Source organism: Sylvia atricapilla, chromosome 7 (genome assembly GCF_009819655.1).
Source record: "Sylvia atricapilla isolate bSylAtr1 chromosome 7, bSylAtr1.pri, whole genome shotgun sequence".
In the NCBI taxonomy this organism is placed as follows: domain Eukaryota; kingdom Metazoa; phylum Chordata; class Aves; order Passeriformes; family Sylviidae; genus Sylvia; species Sylvia atricapilla.
In genome coordinates this window covers 32,592,200-32,608,556 of record NC_089146.1, presented here as the reverse complement: position 1 = coordinate 32,608,556, position 16,357 = coordinate 32,592,200, and the positions used below count along the sequence as shown (strand labels likewise).

Here is a 16,357-nt window from a genome sequence, read left to right as displayed (position 1 = left end):
CCATGGGCATAGAGGTTTTATTTAACTGAGCAGTTCTGAGGCTTAAAGTATTTTTGTCATCTCTGGATCCTTTTAGGAGACTGGTATATAACTTCACCCACCTCTCCCTGTGGAGTACAACTCTGCAGGGCTACCTTTTTAGCTGCTAGTGTTTTATGTCAGTGGATAAAGCCTGTACTGTGTACCTTCATTCAGCCATGGGGTGCTCTCTGCCCCTGCATTAAAAAACAGCCGCTAGAAAAGCATAAAATCACAGATTGCTTTGGGCTGGAAGGAACCTTGAAGATTCCAACCTCATTCCAACCCCCTGCCAAGAGCACGGACACCTTTCACTATCCCAGGTTATTCCAAGCCCTGTCCAACCTGGCCTTGGACACTTCCAGGGTTGGAGCAACCACGTCTTTGATGGGTCAAACTGTGCCAGCAACTTACCACCTTCACAATGAACAATTCCTTCCTAATACTCTTCTAATTTTAATATTAATGTCTTCCTAATTCCATTCCTTCTGCTCAGTGACTTGCTCTGGTCTATATCCTATCCCATTTTCTTTGCTCTGGCTGAAGCATGCTTTGGAAAATTCTTGCCCTAAAAATAACGCTAAAGGAAAGACTACTTGTTTCCAAATCAACCAAAAAAAAAGAGAGAAATTTTCTAAGAAAGTAAACAGGAGTCTCACAACAATGGATTTAAAAAGTAATCTGATTAGGTAAACAGAAAAAAAGGAGTGGTTTGTGTTGAGACCAGAGGAAGGAGAGCCTCTTTTATTTCTGCTACTGAAGCTCCTTAAATTCATCATCTTCTTTCAAGGGGAAGAAAGAAAAGATCATTGCTTGGTAAGCCTCAGCAAACCACAGACAAAGTGGCACATATTTAAAGGGGAAAAAAGCATAATCTTTTTAGGTATTACCCTACAAATAAAATCTGGTTAAATAGGGAGAACAGGAGCATCTAAGGTTTCTTGTATTATTTCACAGAGATTAACAATACACCTCTCTGTGCCTAAAAAGCTGCTGCTTTCCAACCTGAGCTATTTCCAGTAGCTCAGTCACCAATTCCCAAGGACCAACACCAAATCACCAGGCTGCAAACTGAAACATGGACCAATAGCAACCTTTACCAGCTGCTGAAACCTAAATAACATACATTTTTTACTTCTATTCATTAATACAAAATCCTGGTCCCCACAGCCTTACATCCAGTAGACACACAGCACATACTGCAAAATTATGGATTTTCATTCTCGCTTCTTTATACTGAGTGAATCAATCAAAGTCTACTAACCAGGCACTGCTGTAAAATTCTTCTGCACAGTGTGAGAAGGTCATAGCCTGCCACCTGCATTTTGAGATATTACATCCCTAGAAATAACAATTAACTAAATACCAGAGTTGTACTTTTGAATATGTTCAGCTAAGTGGCTCTATTAACCTGCAAGTTTAGTGTTATTTTTCTGAGCTAGCACATCAGAGTTCATCCTCACTCATGCAGATATTGCCCCGGAGGTGTTGCCTCAAGGCAAGGAGGCATAACAGGCATGGGAAGGTTTCAGAGTTCACAGGCTCATGAAAACCTGGGCAGAGCAGCAATACACTGAAACAACAACAGATTTTCTTCTACAGAGAGAGAGGCACCTACAAAAATTATCAGTGGTTTGCAGGTTCTCACCTTTTGGGCTCTCCTGGCTCTACACAACCGTACGCCCTTCAATACAGTGCAATGTCAAAAAGGGGAAGTGAGAAACCAGGGACAGACCCACGTCTGTTCACTCCCTGATTAACTTCCAGCCAGTCTCCCCCAGTCAGGTGTCACCTGCACCCACGCTCCTGTACAAAATCAGCAAGACAATGTGTTAATCTATTGTCTTTGAAATTGATGTGCACTTGGGCAGGAGCAAAAATCACTCTGTAAGAGCCTTTCCACAGGATGTAATCAAGCAACAGAATATTTTTTTATACTTCCTCCCTTCTGCTAGCAGGGTGCATAAAAATGATCAGCATTTGATTTTGAATGAGCCCAGTGATACAGAGACACTTTTACAGGTGATGCCTTCCTAAGAAATGTATCTTGCAAAGGCTTTATAGAAGGTTTTGGCAGTATCTGGCAAAAGCCCTGGAAACTCATGACTTGAGCACTGCACAGCTCTCCCATTAAACACACTCATTCACAGACAGGGAGATTTTTCTGCATGCATACAAAATTCTATCAATCCCAAAGCATTTTACAGTCAATCTCGGAACATGTCACACGAAAAATCAAGCAATATTTTATTTTCTTTGCAAATCACACTATCAAGCATAATGGCATGGGCTTGCAGACCAAAAAGGTGAGATCCTCTCCTTCACACCACAAACCAAGCAAGCTCTCAGGGACTGCGAAGTTTCCCATTTCAAGAAGCAAAGAGATGGAAGCTGAGTGAAGTCCAAGCTATTACCTCTGAGCAGCTCCCATCTTCCTCAAGCAAGACTGGGATTTTTTTTATTGGGACATGAATAGGAATCATTAAATCTTATGTAAAAATTACAATTTCAAAGCCAATAAAAGCTCAGCTATGGAGACCTGACCAGACTCTGCACAGCTGATGAAATTCTCTGAAACAGCAATCAGTATAAAAGCCATTTCAGAGAACAAGAGCAACTGCTCGCAGTTTTTAAAATATGAAAATGTAAACTGTAGTGGGTGTAATTCAAATTTATTTCTGCATATAACTGTAATTATTGTAATAGGAATAATGAAAATAGCAACAATTAGAAGAGTATGAGTAACAATAAATTATACCACTAATCACAGCTAACAAAGACCAAATCAAAGATCTCTCAGACACAGAGAAAGCACCACATGGAACCCTCTGCATGCACAAACCGAGCAGGGAGGATCTGCAGGGGCTTCTTTACTTCCAAAACCTGGGGCAGTGGGGGAAATTGTACAGGTAAGAAGACTTTTAGAAGTTGGAAGTTTTAGGCTTGGCTAAGAGAGAGTTTAAGATTGTACAAAAATACGCTTAGCAAGATAGTTTAAGCTCAATAATGCAGTATGGTGTATTGTTAATAGAGAGCACACAAGCAAGCATTGTTTGAAGCAGGTGACTGGCTAGAACAATTGTCTGTAAGCTTCAGCAATACGCCGTTGGCTGGGAAACTTTTAAAACGCCCCGTAACACAGAGACCTTTGGCTGTCTGTGGTAGATGAGCGCGTGTACCATCTGTATCTCCTCCTGTAAGCGAGACTGGCGCCTGAATAAAGCTCCTGGCGCATCACCCTGCGGTCCCATCCCGTTTGTGAGGAACACCGGCGCAGGGAGAAGCTGTGGCCATACCTGGGGCAGGGCTGCAGCGGTGCCTTCCCTCCTCCAGTGCAGGCTTCCCTCTCCTCCAGCTCCGGGCAGGGGCTCCCGGCGCCCAGGGCCAGGCTGCGCACGGCGCGGTGCCGGCTGCGCATCCCCGGCGCCGGGCTGCCCCAGCCGCAGCTGCGCCGGCACGGGCTCCACGGGGACCACTCGGACGTGGAGCAGTCCTTGGGCATCACACACGGCCGGGACGTCACGGGCGCGGCGTCTTGCAGGCACAGGCTGCGGTAAGAACACAGTACAACAGCTGAGGAGGTCTCGCTCAATGAGCTGCTCTTTCAAGCCAAACTCCCCAAGAAGAAATCCGTGGTCAAGCGGATCTGCACCAACACCAGTGTAAAGGGAAATAACAGAAGTTCTTATGCAGGGCACGTTAACACATTTCCAGCGAGCTCTGGGTGCAAATCTGTATGCTAAGTACTTTGTAAATAATGTATCTCATTTATCTCGAGTTAAAACAGACGCACAAGACATTCTATACGCTCCTGTTTAGCTGGAATTTCACAGTTTGTCCTGTATGGAAAACAGAATCCAAGCCCAAGAGAAATACTGCCACTGGGAACTATTCCAATATCCCACACACAGGACTAGATGTCCTCCATCCATCCACCCATCCTGCTGAGCAACTCTGCTCTTTTAAAAGATAATTAATCCCACACTAATAAGAAAGGTCTCAGTTCCATGAGGCTGTTGTTATCAAACGTATGCTGCCAAACAACGCCAGAGGGTTTTCCAACCTGTCAAACAACCAGCGACTCAGGAATGCTGCAACTGAGGCTGGACTTTGGGACTCAATTATTCCTGCTGACATCAGGACATGATCTCATTCACTCTGTAACATGTCAAGACACCACCCTAGGCCAAATACAAAGGGAAACCAAATTCTAAGGGCTCCCAACTGATGAGATTTAGCATCAAGATACAAAATCCCAGAATAACATTTTGAAGAGTCCCAAAGCTACATCTTTTGACTTCTGCAGAGTGTTATATGGATGATGCAAACTGGCCTCTGAAATTAAGACCACATCTGATGAACTCAGTGTGAACTCTAATTTTTCTTCTCCGGCCTCCAGCTGCTTGTAGTCAAGCTTTTGCCAGCTGCAAGGAGCAAACACAGGTACACTTAAAAGGTGTGAAATCCAAGCTGCTGCCAGGGAAGCAGCCATTACATCTCCTGCTATTCCTTACAGCACAGTTTGACCAACCCACCTGCCTCTAAAGAAAACAGACTGGGGCAATCAGGTCAGGGTCGCTGGGCAGCCTCATGGGGGGAGCAGAGAACATAAAGGGCATCCACTCCCTTCTTCACCCTAGAAACTGGTCCCCTTTTCACACAGGTCAATAGGAATATTCCCACTAAAACACATCAAGTTTGACTAGAGCCTCAACCACCAGCAAAATAGAAGATTAGTGGCTTCTGTTTGAACTTCAAAGTAAACCGAAAAAAACCACTGTAACAATTTTTTGTCTCAAATTCTTCACCTAGAATAAAACACAGTAATCTCACAGGTGCTGTGAGGATTTTACTAAAGCTTATTTAAACAACTTCAACAAGTACAAACAGCCTGTGATGTAGCCCCCTCAAACTGAAACTATTCCTGCTTACAATTGAAAAACATCTCTCATTTGTCTATTACAAGTCAAATGGAAGCGATTACAAATCTGTCTCTGGTACAAAATGTCAGTTCTATCAAAACAAGGCTCTGGAAAGTAATAATCATTATATATGCACTTATTAACTCAGGGATTATGAATGGGTTTTTGAAACATTAGATTAGGTGCAGTCATGTGAATGGTGACTTTATTTCCTTTTTAATATCTATTCAACAAGGGAGCCACCCATGGCCATACATTAACAAGGAAGAATAACTCCTGATTTTAAGCAGATAAAGGAGCAGCATATAAAAGACATTGCCTCAACAGATTGTACCAGAAAAGTCAAGTTTATCTAAGAGCACATTAGTTCTTAGATAATTTCAGGGGAGAAGAGGGTAAATGAATTTTTTACTTCTTAAAGTGATCAAAACTCCCCATTCAGACATAGTGTGAATAGCAAAACCCACTTTTGGGGTTGCACCACAGCAAAAGAGATTCTAGTCCTGCCTAATCTTTACTGAAACACCAAATAAAATGTAGCCTTTAAAAATCTGGATTGGAGTCTTGGTTCAAATGATCTTTGCCAGTCCCAATTCTTAGCCAGACAATATCCCTAAAGGATTCTCCAAACCTTCACCACACTCTGGTTGGAAAAGCCAGCCCTGCCCAGAAATCACCCTTGCACTGGCAAAAGCCTTTGCCAGAGGCTGAATAGCTGTTTCTTTCCCTGAAAATGCCCCCACTGCTCCTGCTATAAAAGGCAAGATGCTAACTTTGTTGACCTCAAGGAGAATGAGACATGGAGCTGGCAATTTCCATCCTGTTCAAGTAGGCTTTTGAGGGAGAATTACAAGCAACTGCTGAACAGAAAGAAAATTAATTAACTTGTACCTACTCACTCAGAGCCTCCAAGTCAAATTAATTGTGACACCAAGCAACACAAAGACAAATGTAAAAACACTCTTTTGCATGAAATTCAGACACAGCCTTTCATGTCGCAGATGTATTTAGGACGATCTAATACAGATAAAGCCCAGACCTGCGAGACACTCACTGATCTGAGGCTGCAAACCAGACACTGATTTGTGCTGCTGTGGCTGTGTCCAAACCAGCAGGGACAGGAAGGAGCTCTTGGGGACAAGAGGTACTATATCAGCTCTGGGTTTAAACTGATTTTCGACATATGTTTCAGGTTAGATCTTCCACTTCGGGGTCGATCTGGTAACTGTGATATAGTAGAGTACTCCCACAACTGGTGCTTTTTTCTGTGTTACATGCTTGGAATGACACTGTAAAACCACAGGCATTGTTTCCCAGCCCACGCTGCGGTGCCTGCGGTGTAGGATGGATCCATTAGTGAGCAGCCAGAGCAGCAGCAGCACAGAGCCCAGCCCGCTCAAGTGGCACAGTGCCCTCTGAGCCTCTTGTGTGCAGAAGGGCAATAAACCACTAATTAAAGAAACACAAAACACTAAACCAAAGGAAACCTACTCATGTCCCTTTCACATTCTCAGTCCTGGAGCAGAACAGCCCAGGAGGAGGGAAAGCAGCCCTGGGTACCACTCTGAGTGTGCAGCTCCACATCCCCGTGGCCGTGTCACTTCAGGCTGCTGCCCAAGGACCAGCACCACTCGTCTCCTCCATCTCCAGCCACACACACACCCAAGAGACACAGGAATTGTGCAGCCCCGAGCTGAACTACACCACCTTCCTGCTCTGGACAAAAAGCAACTCACCCAAAATAGCTCATTTTCCAACAGCTCGGTGCCTGTGCTACGTGCCCTGCAGTCACAGAGCCATCACATCCACCACACGGGAATGAGTGGGAACAGGTCCAGCAGCTGGAAAAAGCAGCAACACCACCCAGGATCTGTGCACCAGTAAATCAGGTTGGGCACAGCACAGGAGTCACCCCTGCTTTCCCTCCCCAGCTGTACCAAGGCGCTCTGAAGCACAGGTGAATGCATTTCCTTACATTACAGGATGAGACAGGCAGTTATTGTTAAACCTTTCACGCTGAAAGGATCATCTGCAGAGGAACTGGGCACACTGAGAAGCTGTCACCATGGCCGTGCTGCTGGCACAGAGGCAGCACCAGGAGCACAGGGTACCATGTCCACAGCCAGCCTGTCCCTCAGCAGCTCAGGAAGGCTCCTGGGAAGCGTCATGCCTGACCAGAGAACTCATGTTCAAACCCATGTGCTGCAGAGCAAGATAATCCTGAGATGAGCCAAGTTATCAACTCATTTCCATTTGTTCTCTCTTTAGTAGTGTCTGCTATTCTGTAATCAAAGACCCAGCCCTACAGGCTGCTAGAATACCCACTACCTGTTCTTTGCCCTTGGCCAATAATATTAAACATGGCAGAGTTTTGCCATGCTTCCAACAGCATGAAAACACTTATTTCCCTTAGAAACTGGCAATCAGTGTTAACAGGCACACTTCTGAGAGTTCCTAATGTATTTTAGGGTCTCCAAGTGCTGCCAGGGCTGTTTTGGATACCGTATATTCCACCTATGCCGCAGAGCTTTCTTTGGCAGAAGAAATACCAGCCCTTCTGCACCAGGGTGGTGAAGATGGGGAATATTTGCCTGCCCTACAACTGCCCTAAGGGAAAGGGAGCTGAGAGACCTCTAATCCAAACAAACATCAATAAAGATGTCAAAGTTTTGGTCTTTCCAGAACTTAATGCACCAGATCCTCTGTTTTAATTAAAAGCAAGTGCTGGCTTCCATTTGCACTATCTTGGCAGTCTCTGAGAACTTGGGGCTACAGAGGCAGCTGCCTCCCAGCACAGTTCGGGAACAGGAGAAAAAACACATTATTGGACACCACTCCTAAAATCATCAAACCATGGAATGGTTAAGGTGAGAAAAGATCTCTAAGATCATCGAGTCTAACTATGAACCAGCACTAAACCATATCCCCAGGTGCCACATCCACACACCTTTTGAACCATCCCCTGAGCAGATTATTCCAACGCCTGACCAATAAAATAGAAATTTAAAAAGCCACTGCTGCTCCTTTGTTTCTTGTGCTTTTAAATAAAAGCAAAAGAAGTGAGAGACAAAACTTCTGAAAAGAACATTAGAAAATAAAATATCCTTCTTCTCCAGCAGCTCAGGGATTTGTTTTCAAGCCTGAGCACTGAGGCTTGATTCCTACATCTGCCAGGAGCAATGTGAACACAGAATTCCTCTCCCAGATCGGAATCACAACCATCAAATAGCATTTTACAGCACAGCATTTTCACCTCCGGACTGTAGAATTTTGTATTCATCCAGAGAACAGAAGAATGTCAACACTGAAACTGCAAATATTTTTTTTCCTAAAAACGTACAACAGCAAAGTGGTTAAGCACAATCCACTAGGAAATGGATAATGGAAATTTAAATTACAGAGGCAAACAAAAGAGCTGAATGCTGCTCCACCTCCGCCTTGACAGATGGGTTGTCCCTTGACTGAGTTTGACCTGAATTTTCACTTACAAAGTAAAGTAAACAGAAATCCAAATCCAGCTCTATTATATCACTGTTGTCATCTTACACATCGAATGAAGAGTTTAAGAAATATGTACATACAATACTCCTAATCCTAATAATAACAATAAAAAAATGCCTTATAACTGTTTGCTCCTGACTTTAACTACTCAGTATGGTTGGCTGAGCACACACATCAGGTTAGAAAATGGAGTTCTATTTATTTAGAATTTCAACGTCTAACTATGCACATTTATTTTACTAAATGGCAATTTAGTGTCTAACCTGAACAACTTCTTATGGATGGATGGATGGATGGATGGATGGATGGATGGAAGGAAGGAAGGAGGGAAGGAAGGAGGGAAGGAGGGAAGGAGGGAAGGAGGGAAGGAGGGAAGGAGGGAAGGAGGGAAGGAGGGAAGGAGGGAAGGAGGGAAGGAGGGAAGGAGGGAAGGAGGGAAGGAGGGAAGGAAGGAAGGAAGGAAGGAAGGAAGGAAGGAAGGAAGGAAGGAAGGAAGGAAGGAAGGAAGGAAGGGAAGGAAGGAAGGAAGGAAGGAAGGAAGGAAGGAAGGAAGGAAGGAAGGAAGGAAGGAAGGAAGGAAGGAAGGAAGGAAGGAAGGAAGGAAGGAAGGAAGGAAGGAAGGAAGGAAGGAAGGAAGGAAGGAAGGAAGGAAGGAAGGAAGGAAGGAAGGAAAGGAAGGAAGGAAGGAAGGAAGGAAGGAAGGAAGGAAGGAAGGAAGGAAGGAAGGAAGGAAGGAAGGAAGGAAGGAAGGAAGGAAGGAAGGAAGGAAGGAAGGAAGGAAGGAAGGAAGGAAGGAAGGAAGGAAGGAAGGAAGGAAGGAAGGAACTCAAGTGCCTTTGTCTCTTTATTCTGTAGATTTTTACAATTCTGACGAGACAGAAAAACAAAAAGAACAGAATTTCTTTCACATACATCTCTTGCACCTTTTTCAGAGGTTTTTATTTTTTAATGCATGAAAGTCCTTATGTTTGAATCTGTTATTGGATGTAAGGCTTAATGCAAAACTGAAACATTTTTCTGAAATGAAACCTGAATTCTATCTGCAATAGTATGAAAAAAACAAAATCCAACCTTTTAAATAAGGCAACTCTTTAAAAGGTTCAAATCGAATCCATAGCTACGGATGCTGTTTTGCTGTTATACCTTTTATTTTCATTAATATAATGTTTCTACACCAAAATACTTTCTGAGCAAAAGTGGACCTATCTCGAAGCCTACTGACGTTTGGCTGTTCAGCTGTTGTCATTTCAGGTGTTTTCAAAAAGGTCTGTCCCTCACTTTCCTTTTCCTTTGTCCTTTTTCCTTCGCTTCTGAGAAATGTGGAACCTGCAGACTGAAAAGATATTTTATCAAAAACATCCCCATCTCTGTGTCCCTGACACAGCACGTCCAGGCTTCCACATCCTTATGCTCCTCTCCAAGTAAGAGAGAGTTATTTACAGCCCTGCTGTCAGACACCAGTAAATTAAATAACCTTGGCAATAAATTAGGCATCTTTGCCATTTCACTATAAATTAGGAGGCAGGATGAGGACGTGGCCCCTCTGCCCTGGTGGCCCTCAGTGGTGGTTAGCTGACCATTCCTGTTACCTGCAAGAACTGGGCAGTGGTGGAAGGCAGAGCCCTGGCAGACCAGCAGCTCAGAGCCCACAGTTAAAGCACATCTGGGGATATTCCTGTCCCTTGCCTCAGTTTTCCAGAAGTTTAGTTTACAGCGGTGCTTGCTTAGTAATGGGAAACATCAGCCAGGAAAACGCAGGAGCACAAGTAAGGCACTTCCTCCCTGGTTTACGGCAGACACCTGGCTGCCTGCCAGTCCCCACTACAGGGTTATGCAAATGCATTTACTCTTCTTTATCAGTAGCCAAAATCCCACTGCTGGTGTAAAGCAACAGCTGTAAGATCCATCCTGCTCTTCAGAAGAACGGCAGCAAATCTGCTGCACAACAAAACAAGGAGGACACTACCAGGGGGTGCTGAAAGAGAGCCACTGTCAGGAGTATTTGATATCTGTGACACTCCAGCCCTGGAACTAAACACAGATTGGATTCTGGACTGGATTTTTAGCTTTGAATTGTAGGTGCAAAAGAAGAAAGGAAAAGCGTGTGAGTGTCTGGATGCTGTAACATGACATGACCTTTTCTCCTCTACTCAATCAATGGGCTTTGCTCTTGCATTTAGACTAAGAGTAAAGGATGGGTCAGGCCCAGCTCTGCAGTAAATCTGAGACACCAGCTCAGCAGAAAAAGACTGCCAGGAGGTGGCTAATGGAGCTGTACACTCCCAAAAAGGGGGCCAGATCAGCAAAAAAAACCAGGAAGGAACAAGAAAGAAGACAGCTCGATCAGGGATAGTCACTAAAACTAAAACTCCCAGCACTCTCTGCACTGGCATCCAGAAATTCAGCGTATAACACAGAAGAGGAAACATTTGTAGAAAGTTTCCATTTCCATTCTTAGAGAAAATACAGCAGTGAGTGTGTGAGGGCAGAGCAAGTGAAATTTTAACAAAATCAGGACACTTCTCCCAGAGCCTCTGATAAGGAATGAGATACAAGAGGCAGGAGAAAGCTAACAAGTGTTAACAGACAAAAACCTGCTGCTGGTCACACTGTGGAATAAATCACAAGTGACTCCATTAAAATCAAGCAGCTACATGAGCATAAAATCTGTATATTTAGAATCAGCATATATTAAGAGACGACTAATAAAGTCAGAAACTGCTGGAACTTTTCACAAAGCTTGACTTTTTTCCAACTGATAAAAAAATACTTCATAGTTGGCTATGGGTGTAATAGGAGTGGGTAAGAAAAAAGGCTAGAATTCGTATTTTCACCTCTGTGTCTGTGCAAGATCACGACAGAAATTAACAGGGGTAGAGAACTGTATGTAAAATAACCCCTTATCTCTGCCATTTGAGTTTGTGCAGGTGCCAGCAGCTATGGATTACTGAGAAACAGATTGATTTCTGCAAAATTCAAGAGAAGGATTTTTCAAGAACTTCCAATTTCCTTCAAAAATAGAGCACAGTAAGATCTCCAGAAATTCTGACTTTTTCAGAAGTCAATCAATTTATCAGTCATCTGTAGCTACTGGCACCTAGCCAAATCCAACCTGAAGTCAAACAGCAGAGCTCAGCTTAAATTTAAATGTGAGAAATAGAAAGAATAAATCTTTCCATTATTTGCTGCATATTACTGTTACCTTCACACTCAAATTACAGCAAAGTAACCTATATAGACAAAGAGAAATCATTAGATAAAACAATAGATAAGGACAGAAATCAACAACCTCTATCAAAGATGGGTGTGCTAGTCACTTATCCTGTACCAGTAAGAGTTAGGCAAGAAGACTCCTCAATAAGGTTGACAATCTCAGGTTTACTCTCTGATTTCTTTCCAAAATACACCTCCTACCATATCTACAAGGCCAAACTTTTCAGACTTATTTCCTCCTGTATTGATTTGTAAGAATGAAGGAGTTTAAGCTGATGCAATCTTAGCCTCTTATACCAAATATATGCAGTACATGACTGAGGATGAAACCTCCCTCTCCCAGAGCCAGGGCCCAGCAACAGCACCAAGTGATATACAATTCCATTTCCTCAAAACAACAACAAGAAATGACCTAGGAGAGGATTATTAAAAACATGAAATGAACTAAACAGTCGCAAATCATAGAAGAATGCAAAATCTTCAACATACGCTAGAAAGGGACTAAATCAGGAAAAGAAAACACATAAAGAACTCCATTTCGAACTGAAGAAGGGATGCTGTACCATGACACGATGCCGCCAGGCAGAGCCCATCACGCAGACCCAGCGGGGATGACCCTTACCTCATGTCGGCGTGTTTGCCGTCGCTCCTGACGCACCTGCCCTGCCTGCTCTGGATCCCGATCTCCACGTGGCCGCCCTGGTGCTGGGGCTGAGCGCCGGCAGCTGCGGATGGGCTTCGCTCCGCGGACTCGGAGCCCGAATCCAGCGCAGTGCCGGCCGCCGGCTCGGCGCCTTTAGGCGGGGGCAGCCGGCATTCGCCCCAGGCGCCCAGGCGGAGGCTGTAGGAGTGCTGCTCGTCGCCGAGCGGACAGGCGGGAGCCGCACAGGGCCGGGACTCCGCCAGCCTGGGGCACGGCGCCCCGCCGTAGAGCGGAGGGGCCAGGACGGCCCGAGAGCGGTGCTGCAGGCCGCCGGCGCAGCCCGTGCCGCACGGGGACCAGCCCGAGAACTGCGACACCACGCAGTCCCGCGGGCACGGCACCAGGCAGGCCTGCTCTGCGGGCGGCCGGGGGCTCACGGCCTCGCAGATGTCGCCGGACACCGCGGTCCGGTCGGGTCTCTGCAGGCAGCGGACGCTGCGGCGCTGCAGCCCGTGCTGGGCCGTGACACAAGGCTCGGCTCCCGCCTCAGCGCCCGGCGCCAGCCCGCACCTGTCCCAGCCCGAAACCTCCCACTCGAACAGCTCCAGGTGCCAGTCGCAGACTTTAAAGCACCTCCGCTGGCTGTCGGGTTTGTCCTGCTGGTCGCAGTTGGCGTGGAAGGTGGTCCAGCCCTCGGCGTGGGTGCACCAGACGGCCCGGCTGCGGAGGCCGCCCGAGCCGCAGTCCCCGATGCAGCGGCCCCAGTGACCTGCAAGAGAAATGCCATGAAATCAGTGTGTCCCCAGGGATCTGTCCCGACACCCGGCACAGCGTCACACCACCCCAAAGCCACAAAGCCAGAGCGCTTTGGGCTGAAGGCATCTAAAGCTCATCCCGTTCCCAACCCCTGCCACGGGCAGGGACACCTGCCACTGTCCCAGGGACACCGGCCACTGTCCCAGGCTGCTCCACGCCGTGAGAAAAATCCGTGCTGACAAAATTGAAACAGGAATCAATATTTTAAAAATAATAAAATAAATAGTTAAAAATGTCATGCCGAGGAGGAGAGGGAGGGGTGTCCCCCCCTTCTCCTGCAGATGTTTAGCAGATGTTCAGTAGAGAGTGGAAGACAAGAAAAAACTAAGGTAAAAAGAGCTAAAATTTATCTAGGAGACAGGGAAAAACTTGAGGAAAAAAAATCCAGAAAAGTGGTAATTATATCGAATTGATTGGTGTTCCAGCAAAGGTATATTTATATATTTATTATATATAATAAGCTTAATGCGCATGTGTAATTAGGAAAGGTCATTTATAGGACGTAGAGGAAGACCATGAGCCTTCATCCCCATGACCCCCAAAGGTGGGGAGACCCCTAAAAGGGGATGGTGGAGTGTGCACAGTGGAGGCAGAAATGGGTGCTGATGATATCGATTTTATGGATCAAAAATGGGAGGGGATGGAAGATGACACACAGTATAAAAAATTAAGTTTAGAACATCGTATTTGTACAGGGACAGGAGATAAGTCCTGCTCCATACCCCGTGGGATGCATCCCGCTGCACAAATTTGCTCATGTATTATTTTTAGAACCAATATATTATTTACTATTAACAAATTATTGTAACTTTTAAGCAGCTCAAATTAAAATCGTTGCTATATTTAATTTTGTTTGGAGGGTTTTTTGGATTGGGAAATAAGGCAGCACATCCATTTATAACAAAGGCCCATCCAACCTGGCCTTGGACACTGTGCCAGGGCATCACCACCCTCTGATTAAAGAATTTCTTCCTAACATCTCACCTAAATCTTGCCTCTTTGAATTGAAATGGTCCCCATTCTCCTATCTTTATGTGTTAAAAAATTATAAATTATATATAAAATATAAGCCATATCCTGTCATGTATTAAAAAGCAAACAACTATCAGCTGGTCCCTAAAACTGGTTAAATGCTTCCTGAAGGCTGCGAGTCGCTTCTCCCAGTGTACTCACATCACTGAATCACTCGGAGAAATTTGGGGAAAAAAGAAAATGCCTCACAGTGCTTCGAATTAAAGGCAAGCCTTTTATTTCTGCGGCAGCAAAATTCATCCCAAATGAATATTTAATTTCATTTGTACAAATTAATATAAAAATGATCATAAAAAGAACAATCATCTAATAGGAAAAGAAAGTCAAGTTAGATAAGAGGAAAACAGTCTTAATAGAGCAATTAGTCAACAGAATAAACTGCACTGGGAAGCCGCAGAACCATCATCCAAAAGGGATAAAACAGTGAGGATAAATACATGAAAATAATCGCCCTCAAGGTACACTGAGTAAATCGTTTCAATTTGCAGCAAGTGGCACTGTGAGAGGTGGCAAAACCATCATTCTGGAGGAGAAATTAAACCAAAATAAAACCCAGCAATTTTCAGTTCTGGAGCACATGAACATGTGTATGTCATCGTATGAATCTTACTTGAGGATTTGCAAGTGAAAGCAATCAGACAAGGCTAAACAGAATGATTTGTCTGTGAAAATATTATTCAATAAAAGTTCACCAAATCAAAAAAATAATGACGGCTCTAAAGTACAAAATTGCTGGCAAACTGAAGAGCAAATGCAGAGAAAAGCACTCAGGCCGAATCTTAACTATTAAAGGGATTTTGATGATCATCTCAAGGGGGTGTTATCTTGTTCCTAAGTTTAAAAACTTTCCAATACCTCATAAAAGAGCCATTTCGTTCAGTACAAACATTGCATATGTAATTCTTGCCTGAAAATAGCACTGCAACTGCCCTAGCTTTTCTATTTTTTCAAGGCAGAAAACTTGCAACAAATAAGTTGATTTATATTAAGCAACGCTACTGCAGTCAAGTTTTTTAAAAACTGAGTTTAAAACTACTGGAATCAGTTACATGTTCACACTACAAAACCAAACACACACAAAAACCAAAACCGGTCCCATAACAGCTGCAATTATAATCCCAGGTATTTTGTTCAGGCAATGGTGGTTTTGTTGGCAATCCCATTTTTCTTACTCTGTGAATGGAGGAGTTGATCCTCCAGAGACAGGGGCTTGACATCGTGTAATGAAAAATGAAAGTAAACAAATAAAAACTCCTGAGTTTTTTTTATTTTTAGGGAAGAAGAGAAAGCAGATAGGAACTGGATATAACTAAACTTCTTTTCCAATAGATCCCATGTTCCTCCTGCCCCATCCTCCAGGCCTGGGCAGCAGCTCTACCCTCAGTCAGGCACCCAAGAGGGGATTGCACAGTCCTCGAGGTTTAGACAGCTCCAGCTTTTGCTGAATCCCTCAGGCTATGTGCAAAAATCCTTGTCCTTTTTTGTGCTTCTGTTTCACACCAAAAGACATCAGCCCAAGGTAAGGACTCAGTCATGACAGGTGTCTTGAGTGGGAAAAGGCAGCATCAAACTCTAGTGTGCTCTACAAGCTGTCCTACTTTAATTACAGGCTTTCAACAGAATCCGGTGTGCTTAAAAACTAAGTTTACAAAAAAAAGAGAAATCTTTAAATATGCTTTTGAAGTTCAGTTACAGGGAAGAGATCCATTGATAAGTTAAACATTCGTCCTTGGTACTTCACCTTGATCTAACAGAATATTCTTTTCTAATGCCACCAAGATTTGAAACCAGACATCAGATTATGTAAATACTGTCATCTAAAGATAACAGTCAAAATTCAGCCCCCAAATTCTGGGTGGCTTTTTATTAACAGAGAAAAGTAACAGTGACTAAGCATTAAAACCTAATTCTATCATGAACTTATTTATTTCTGTGCAGCACATCAGCAAAGGCAGTTTAGTTTTTTGAGATGGAGAAGTTTCCATACAGGAGAAGTTTCATTTTCACCAGTTTTATTTAAAGCAAAAATTAAAAAATAATTATTTCCCTTTAGCATTGAACAGAACAGTATTTTAAACATCAACAGGATCTTGAAACACATCAGACCAATCCGGAATTGCATTAAAAATAGCATTAAAGATAGTGAATTGCATTAAAAATAACATTAAATCCCCCCCATGGAGGAATGCCAAGCAGTTGTAGCAGAGGAAAT

The 16,357-nt window shown here is 44.0% G+C and overlaps 1 protein-coding gene across 1 annotated transcript in view; it reads right to left on the bottom strand.

The window, feature by feature from the left end:
• Nucleotides 1-16,357, bottom strand: part of THSD7B (thrombospondin type 1 domain containing 7B) — a 243,242-nt gene that overhangs the window by 178,873 nt on the left and 48,012 nt on the right. Inside the window, exons 2-3 of the mRNA XM_066323167.1 lie at nucleotides 12,277-13,066; nucleotides 3,315-3,566 (exon numbers count right to left, since the gene is read on the bottom strand). Coding sequence (XP_066179264.1) covers nucleotides 3,315-3,566; nucleotides 12,277-13,066 — 1,042 coding nt within the window. The remainder of the gene's footprint in view (nucleotides 1-3,314; nucleotides 3,567-12,276; nucleotides 13,067-16,357) is intronic.